Genomic DNA, 9358 nt, shown 5'->3' with positions numbered 1-9358 from the left:
ACACTACAATCTGTGCCTTCATGTACCCATTCATACCGCACTTTAATATTTCTAGACAAAGAATAATCAGAGCTTTATCACTGTCCAACACCTATGGGACACACATAGGAGACAATGAGGGGTTCAGTGTCTTACCCAGGGACACTTCGGCATGTGACTGCTGGTGGAATCGAACACCCAACTCTCGCATTGGAGAACGACTGCTCTAACTGCTCAGCCACAGCTGAAAAGAAATTATTTTTATAAACGAAAAATATGTAATACATGGAGTGTTAAAAACACACTGCATTTCATTTCATTTATATTTGCATTTATTCATTTACCTAGCAGATTTTAACAATTTGTTTTCATTTTGCAACATTGTCATGGTAAACCAGACACACTAAAGATAATGAATTTAGATAAGATTAAGGCAGATTAAGAGATTAGCAACATAATTTTAGGTTTCTAAATAAAACATTTCTGTAAAACAAAACACAACCTGTTACGCTGTCAAAACTAAAGTCTCAACCCAAACATAATATGAAAAATAATTATAACTAAACTTGAAAATTAAGTAACAAAACTAAAAAGTAACAAGAACAGTGGTGTAAATGATCAGATTGAATTTAAATACTGGCAAGTGGGGGTTAACAGATAAAACATAACAGCAATCAATAGAAAGTGTATGTTATTAAACAAACATTTCATTGGGGATTATGAAAAAATGAAAAACAACTGAACAAAAACAAAATAAGACAGAAAAAAATCTGTAAAAAAAAAAACATGTTGTGCAGAAATGACAATTAGTTAGTTAAATTTGAAGCATAAAGTATTGTTTTACCAGCCTTTTAAATCACACAAAGTTAATACTACTCAAAAATAGTTTATTTTCTCATAATCTAACTGTACTGTAACAAACCAACACTGTTAATTTCACTCTGTGAACCCATTTAGCCTTGCGACCTGCTTTAACCGCCAAACAAGTTTGTATTTACTTTAATAAGTGCAGGTCAAAACATTAGAATACATGAACCAAAAAGGTTAAATCGTGTCATCAGGAGTTTCTTTGAGGGAGAATGGGAATCCCGACATGAATGCGAAGGACGCAACTGTAACATGTCGGAACCTTGCCTGTATTGTGACGTCACTCACACGCGACGCGCGTTCCGTTTGTTTCAATCGCAAACGAGTGTCGCATACGTTCCGTTTTTTGATTGTTTCTATCATCGCATTTTAGTGCTATATCGAGTCGCCGCGTGAGGGGTACTGCAAGCCGGGGTAAATATTCAAGTCCGCTTGTTGTTTGTGAACCGTTTGTTGAATTGGAGAGAAGGAGAACGTGGGCGTTTCGCGTTAACAACCGAATGAACTCAATGTGCTGCAGACGTTTGAACGGAAATGGTGTACGGCTCGAGCGCGGCTATTACAGAGAAGCTAACAGGCTAGCTAATGTTAGCTGTGGCGCCTTTCGACCCCCAGTATCAATTTAATGTCTCATTTTCAGATGTTTAAGGGCTAACATTTTGTTCTAAGGTCCTGTTAAGTTGTAGCTGTTAAAACGTGATACTCCACTAGTCCGCGTCAAAACGAGCAACGAGGTATCAAAGCTGCATTTCTCTGAGGCTGAAAATATTTAGGGAAAAAAGTGAAATCTGTCTCGCGTGCGGTTTCTCTTACACAAATACACAGTGCAGAACTCCTGTTGTGTAGTGGGCTGTAAATAAACAATTCAAGCCACCAGCGAAGAACAACAAGTTTTATTTAAACAACCTTGTTAGAAATAAAGTTAAATATTAATATTATAACATTTTTAAATTCGTGAAACGTGTTTACGTCCATAGACATAATAAAAAGTAGTACGTCTATGTTTACGTTTGTGTTATAATTGCATGTAGCTACAATCCTGTTCACGGAAACGAGTATTGTAAAAAAAAACAAAAAAAAAATATCACTCTGGTGTTTGTATCTTCTAAAATGTCAGACTCGGGTCTGTGCTCATGTTTTATTTTAAAGAGAATCTGATCTGGTACTGTGGAGAGCTCAGTAGTCATTCGGGACAGGAGGATGTGAGCGAAGGCGTCCTCCTGGTCACGTGATTCGAACCAGAAACTTATCGAGAAGCAAAAACGAAACTCGGCACATGTTTGACTGTGTTTCTGTTTCCCTTCTGTCCCGACGTTGGATTTTCTTCATATGTTTTTAATGCAGCAGACCGTACAGTTTATCTAGTATTTATAGGCGACCTGTGACAGGACTGTACTGACCCGGATCAGAGGATTCTGCCGCATGCAACTGAACTTCATTGCTGCCGTTTAGCTTCGTATTTTGATTCTGCTACGGCCGATTAGTTTGCTAGCTTTGAGTTTACTGTGCAGCTTTTGCCCAAAGTTAGTATTTTATCTCTTTTTGTGGGGATTGTTTTAAATTTAAGGGCCACTGGAAAAAGCAGAGCCACAAAAGCTCACCACATTCTGTTTCGTCTTCTTCTGTTTGATCATCTGAAGGTGAGATCCTAATGGGAGAGTTTAGGGGACCTGATGCATACAGATGAGTAAAGCTTGGCACGTGTGAAAGGTTATATGCTCGCTCAACTATTAAACAGAAAACAAAAGCAAATTTCTGAGCTGTGATTTAATTGTTTGTTCTTTTGCCTCAACATGACAACATTGTGCAAAATAGTTGATTCATCACTTGTCAGATGGATGAACTTGTCAAAATATCTGCCCTGGATAAAATTGTGGGGAAGTGTTATGCTGAAAAAATATGTACTTTTTGCCTCGCATCCGCATCAAAAAGCATGAGCTTGGGTCCCATTTGGCCCTCAGGCTGCTGGCCATGTCAGCCCTTGTTACGCTGATGAAGTGAACTAATACTATATTGCTCTTTAATAATGTAATGATGTTTGAGCTCGCTCAGCTCTTTGTGTGACAAATCAGTGATGCTGACCCGGCTGGAGGAAACAAAACCTGACTCAGTCCTGGGTGTCTTCTTGTCAGTCTGACTGATTCGGACATTACTGAGTGTTGTCGGGTATGACACTTGAAGCAAAATCAATCTGTGTTTCTATCAAAAGAGGATATTAAAATTATAAATTTCTATTTAAATTTTTTTTATCATTCTGCAAACAAAATCTTTTTCATTCAACTTAGACAGGTAAATCCCATTGAGACTCGAGGACTCATTTACAAGAGAGACCTGATTTCAACAAAGAATGATGAGAACAGTGGACAACAATAAACAGTTATAAAAAGGCATATAGATTTTTTTTTTTTTTTTTTTTTACAAATAGGATGGCAAAAAGAGTAACAAAACGGCTAGATTCTAAGGCGAATGTAGAAAACTAAAAACAGGAACATGTCTGCAGTGGTCCCTGCCAAGAGCCACTTAGAGAGGTCAAGGTCGAGAGCTTCAAATCTTTTTGCAAGATATTCTAGGAAACAGGAGCGGAGTAGGAGAAGGCCCTTTTGCCAAGTTCAGTCCGCACTGAGGGGACACTGCATGCAATAATGTCCTGAGAGCGCACGCTGTAGCTGCACTCACGCAGAGACATGTAGGAGGAGATGTATGAAGGCAGCAGACCAAGAAGGGATTTAAAGATGAAAATGTGCCAGTGAGAGAGTCTGCGTGAAGTTAATGGTGTCCAGTTAACCAGTGAATACAGGGTGCAGTGGAGAGTACAATAATCACAGCCAGTTATGAATCTTAGTGCACCATGATAGACAGCATCCAACATCTGCAGGGTTCTTGTAGGAGCGTTCATGTAAATAATGTCACCGTAATCAATGGAGGGAAGGAAAGTCACAGATACAAGGCGTTTTCTAGCATTCAGAGTTAGACAGGATCTGTTTCTGAAAAAGAAACCCAGTTTAACTTTCAGTTTCTTTACCAAGTTTTCCACATGGAGCTTAAAAGAGATGTGAGTCGACCAAGATACCCAAATATTTATAGGAATCAATAAATTCAATGAGGACATCATCAAAATCTTGTCTTTTGAAGAAAGAGACTTATCTTTAGGGGTGGAAAGACTAAGAAGCAGCAGAGGTTTTTGTGTCCACAGCTGTTAAACTTTTGCATTCTTGTGCCTTTTTTACCTTCATCAATTTCCTCTGTTGCAGATCCATACCAAGCAATGTTTTCCGAGACCAGAATTAATACAAAACAGCAGCAAGAGGTTTTGAATTATTAATCAGCCTCCTTTTATTTTGGGGTTCAGTTTCAGTGTGACAGGAGCTCTCATCTGTCACCCTTCAATATTCTTGGAAACGGATTGAAAAATAATCTGAAAATATAAACAGAAACACATCCAATGTTGCAGTGGCTGGGATGAGAAGCTCTGCATGTGTTCTTCAAATTTTCTATGATTATCAGACGTTTAGTTTTTGCAGTCTGGCGAGCAGTTGTGTCTTTGAGCCTGTAAAGATTCTCTGACTTATTCAAGAACGCAGAGCAGATGCTGAACTTATTTTAAATGGCCGTTTTCGTTGCCCTCGTGGGCCCATCTTATTTTCTTCATTTTTGTTATTGTATTATAAAATTATACAATAATTCTATTCTGACTTTTTTCTGTTTGTTTTTCTTGTGGTTTCAGCGTGCAGCCATCCTGACCTGACAGTCCACCTGTTTTGTTTTCTGCTGGAGTTCAAGTACATACTGAAGCTGCACATTGAGCTGCACCGCCCCCTTTTTTGCTCAACCTCTGCGCTATGAGCAGAGGTAGAGGAGGGTCTAATAAGGAACAGTACTCCAGACATCATCCACCCTACCTGCAGGCTAAAGAGAACTACTCTAGACCTGGTCCAGCCCCATTCCCTCCCAGAGCTGAATCAGAGCAATTCCCAAATCTAAATTATTACAACAGTCCTGCTCGTCCTGTACAGCCGCCCGCTCCACTCCTCCCCCCTGCCCTTCTTATACCAAACCACAGCGATGTGGTCTCCACTCCTTTGACCTTTGATTACTCACAAAATCACAGCGGCAGTCCAGTTCCCAATTCATTTCATCTTAAACAAGCAGAATTCCTGAAAGGACAGATCTCCAAGGCCCCACAGTTTAGAGCCAGTTCACAAGGAAGAGGGGCAGCATTAGGCTGGCCACCAAGATCCTCATACCAGCCCCATTCAGGGTATAGTAGATACATTCACCCCAGTAGCAACCCAAGGAGCAAAAGGGGCCATAACCAAAAGCAGAGTGTTGCACACTTATCAGGTTCAGGAGCATCACGAGGGACTCCAGCCCCTCGACACCTATATCAAAACCAGTCACAAACCAAAAACAACAGACAGGGATGTGTTCAAACAAGCTCTCTTTGTGACAATTTTCAGAGTTTGTCTCTTCAGCATAACAGGTCCAACAGTAAAGGGTTTGACAGACATTCTTCATCCAGTAGCTCTGCAAGTTCAAGAGTAAATAAAAGAAACATAACTTTTACTCATGAAATACAGGACCAGGTGCAAAGAGCTTTAGCTGCTTTGAAGCCAGGGGAGAGTATTCCTGCTAAAATCTTGGCCAAAAAACTTGATTTGCCCAAGAAGATCATAAACCAAGCTCTGTATTCTTTGGAAGCCTCACAGAAAGTCTTCAAGCAAGGGCTCACACCTCCTAAGTGGACTTTGTATTTAGACACATTTAGAGCTGAGGAAAATCAAATCTCTGAGGCAAGAAGTCCACCTCTCCATCAGCAACTTAGTACACAAGATCCACAAAACGCTGAAGCCAAGGTTGATCCAGAAACAGAAAACAAGGCACAAGCCAAAGAAGAATATTCGGACACAGAATCCAGTTCTTCTTACAGTTCATCTTTAGAGTTAGCCGACTCTGAAGAATCTCCATCATCAGCAGAAGGTCAGCACATACAGGAAGAAAGTTCTGTAATATATTTCACTGCTAATCAGGAGCTTAATTGTCCCATTATGGCAGACCAAAAGGAGCAAATTTTGCAGTATCTTCTGGAGTCAGGTGATGCAACGTCTCTTATCATAGCAAAAAATATTGGCCTTAAGACTGCCAAGCAGGTCAGTCATACCCTTAACACTCTGGAGCAGCAAGGCGACGTCATTAGGGATACTGACTTTATGCCTTTTAAGTGGTCTCTTTCCCCCCACCGCAAAGAGAAGATGGAGAGGAGCCTGAAAGCTGCACAGAGCACCGTGGAGGATCAGATGGGGGTCAAAGTAAAAAAAGAAGAAGACGCCATCGTTTTATCATCTCTGTCACCTGCACCAGGCCTCGAGCCAATACCACTACTGGACGACTGGATGCAACAGCAAAGTCAAAATAACACAGTAGGTCAAGTTGTAAGTGTTTTGCTTTTAATGGTTTAATTTGTTTAATGACATGTAGATAACTATTTTGTATTTTGAAACATCTGGCAATTATGAGCTGAAAAAAAGTCAATTTTTCTTTAAAATGTGTTTCCTGCAACTAATATTAAAAGTAATATGCACGATATGCGAGCGCGCACTGGGCTGTAAATATAAAGGTTACCGTAGTAACCTTCTTGTTTCCATGTTAATGTTTAAAAATACCCACAGAAACAATAATAATAAATCTTTGCTGCTAAATCTCATAATTATAGCCACAGTGAAACTTGTCTGTCTGAATGATCTTCTGGACTAGCGATGTAGTTTAATTGATTGAATATTGTTTTATGAGCAGTAGGAGTGTAACGGTACGCTAAAATCACATTTTGGTTCGTTCAGTTTCAAGGAGGGCTCAGTTTGGATAATTTTCGGTACAAAAAAGGCCAAAATAAAGACTTACAAAATGTTTATTTTGAAAACATGTTTGTATAAAAATAAATAAAAAAATTCCCTGAAGAGGAAGAAGACTCAGCTCTCGGTGACATACTCAGACTGCAAACACAAAGAGTTCAAAACAATTTAGTTAATAAGATTATAATTTTCAATTAAAAAAGTTAATTAGGTCACAATAATACAATAAGATTACCTCTTCTTGCACGGTCATCATTTCTGATATGAGGTGGTTGAATATCCTCTTGCTCATCAATATCAGGGCAGGTCTTTAAATCTGGGGTCAAGCTTGTTGACGATCAGTTTTAACTTTTTCGTAAGGTGCTGCTATAACTTTTTGGCTGAAGTGTTGACATGGTGGGATGTCGTAAACATCGGGGCTCAAGAACTTTAATCATATGTTTAAAGCCGGCGCTTCAACATCGGACGTAGATCCAAAGCTTTAAAAACTCCTACAGCTTGTGTTATTGCTCTGGACCAATCTGAATTACCTGATAAAGGTTGTTTAAATGCTGCTGTGTTTGCACCAAGCTGCTAAAAGAGACGTTCACATTCAGATGATGTTGTTTCAAGCTCGTTAACAAGTTAGACGTGTTGCCTGCTGCAGATCCAATCTCCTTGAAACAACGTCAACACACAGCTTTGGATTTGTTCACTTGTCTTTTCCCGTTGTTGAGTTTTGACAAGAAAGCCGTAATGTTCCCAAAGAGGAGACTGCAACGACATGAAAGGGTCTCCTGCTAGGCTGCTAATTATACGCGTGCTGTAAGATTATGCAACAATTAATAGTACCGTGCTGAAACACGCTTAGGAACTTTAGTTCCGCGGCGCATAATCTCTCGTTAATAAAATTTAATGAGTGAAAAAAATAACCAAAACGGTGCGCACGTGGACCGAACAGGCTGTACCGAAAGGGTTCAGTACACCCACATGTACCGTTACACCAATAATGAGCAAGTGTGAGCACAGGGTCGTTTTTTTGTTTCTTTGTTTTATTTATTTATTTACATGAATTTGCAGGGATTATGTTAATCCTGTGTTCAGGCTTCTTGCTTGAGTTATGTGGTCTGTGTTGACTGACCTGACTTAAAAAACAAAAACAAACCACAGACCAGTAATGTATGAGCAAATCAAAACACTGAGCTGCCTGTTTTAAACCTAAAGTACAGCAGCAAGTCTGTTAGAGGCATGAAAATTGGAAACTGACCATCAGTGAGGATGTTGAGGTTGGAACGCCTGGTACTGATGTTTAAGTAAATCATCCGTTATCCTGCTGTAAATTCAAGCTAACGCCAACAGCCTTGAAGATTTACTTTTAGTTTCAATTTTGTCTGTCCTCTTTCTTTCCTGTCTTAGCAAACCTCCATAACTTCATCCAAAGAAGAGACCTTAGAGGAGGAGCAGTGGGCCACTGACGACATCCCAGAATTCCTCAATGCCATTCGCAGAGAGGCCGACGCTCTGAAAATGGCAGAACACAAGACCAATGTTCTGGGAACGGTTGCTGTGTCCGTTGCTGCAGCCCCTCCCCAAAATCTGTGGGCCAAGTTACAGGAGGTGAAGCTGAAGAACCCCGTCAGTGCTCTCATGGAGTATGCCCAATACCTGGGCCAGAACTGTGAGTTCTTGCTTCTCGACCAGTCGGGACCCTCGCACGACCCAAGGTTTGTTATTTGATCTTGTTCTGTGAAGTTTTGCTTGATACAGGATAATAAAAACTACTTGCATTTATTTATTTATTGAAATTGTGTGGTGTCACGTTGCTCATAAAACCTGCTCAGAAGACGATTAGGATCAGAGTTTTAAATTGACTTTACCAGCCAAAGGCACCACACTAGAGTTTTTTTTGTTTTGAGGATGTTAAGGGGGTACATTTAGCCTGTAAACCTGTAAAAAAAAGCAACATAAAACTACATAAAATGGATTTATGAAAATGACTTGGTCATTATGTGACACAGTAATCTTTGTAAAGTTTACCTTCAGTTTATTATGTACTGGTTTGTGTTTATCTAGTGTATAATTTCTCTTCTCTTGTTAGATTTCGTATGCAGGTGATGCTCAATGGCAGATTGTTTCCCATCACTGAAGCTTCTAGTAAGAAGGTCGCTAAGAAGGATGCGGCTGCAGCCACCCTCCATGTACTCATCAGTGAAATGCAGGGAGGGACGGGGAAACTGCACGATGGAAACGCTGCCAGTGGAGAGCAAATGTTGGACTTGGACACCGTTGTAAGTTATTTTTTTGTATTACATTAACATGAATCTGTGTCGCATGTGATGATCCAAATCATCCATCTATCCATGATCTTTACCCGCTTCAAAATACATATTTTTCTAATTCCGTAAAGTTTTTTCAGTTATTTTATACATTTTAACATATTCTGTGACGTTCTAGGTTTTATGGTTACCGTAATTTCTGGACTATAAGCCGCCACTTTTTTCACATGCTTTGAACACGGCGGCTTATACAATGTTGCGGCTAATTTATGGATTTATTTATTTTTTTTAATTTTGATGGGCTAACGAGCTTCACGGCACCAAAACATTTAGCTTCGTCACACCCAGGCGCTCATATAGCTGCCCAGTACACGTCTCTTGTGGGGTAGCGATCAGTGACTTCCTGGTAGA

General features: G+C 39.9%; 2 protein-coding genes across 2 annotated transcripts in view; both read left to right on the top strand.

Moving 5' to 3' along the window:
* rprd2b (regulation of nuclear pre-mRNA domain containing 2b) overlaps positions 1–2847 on the top strand; it is a gene marked incomplete at its 5' end in the record, with an annotated part of 11242 nt that extends 8395 nt beyond the window's left edge. Inside the window, 1 exon segment of the mRNA XM_037676656.1 lies at positions 2808–2847. Coding sequence (XP_037532584.1) covers positions 2808–2847 — 40 coding nt within the window.
* Positions 1150–8959, top strand: LOC119410066 (double-stranded RNA-specific adenosine deaminase; the record flags this gene model as incomplete). Its single annotated transcript, XM_037676971.1, is given in 4 exon segments — positions 1150–1260; positions 4571–6263; positions 8088–8395; positions 8770–8959. Coding segments are annotated over 3 exon segments (2076 nt in total), but the record flags the coding sequence as incomplete, so codon positions are not given.
* Positions 8960–9358: the final 399 nt, after the last annotated feature.

This window comes from Nematolebias whitei, chromosome 5 (assembly GCF_014905685.2).
Source record: "Nematolebias whitei isolate Nwh7 chromosome 5, NemWhi1, whole genome shotgun sequence".
Taxonomy (NCBI): Eukaryota; Metazoa; Chordata; class Actinopteri; order Cyprinodontiformes; family Rivulidae; genus Nematolebias; species Nematolebias whitei.
The sequence above is the reverse complement of the archived record's forward strand: the minus strand, read 5'-3'. Positions and strand labels throughout refer to the sequence as shown.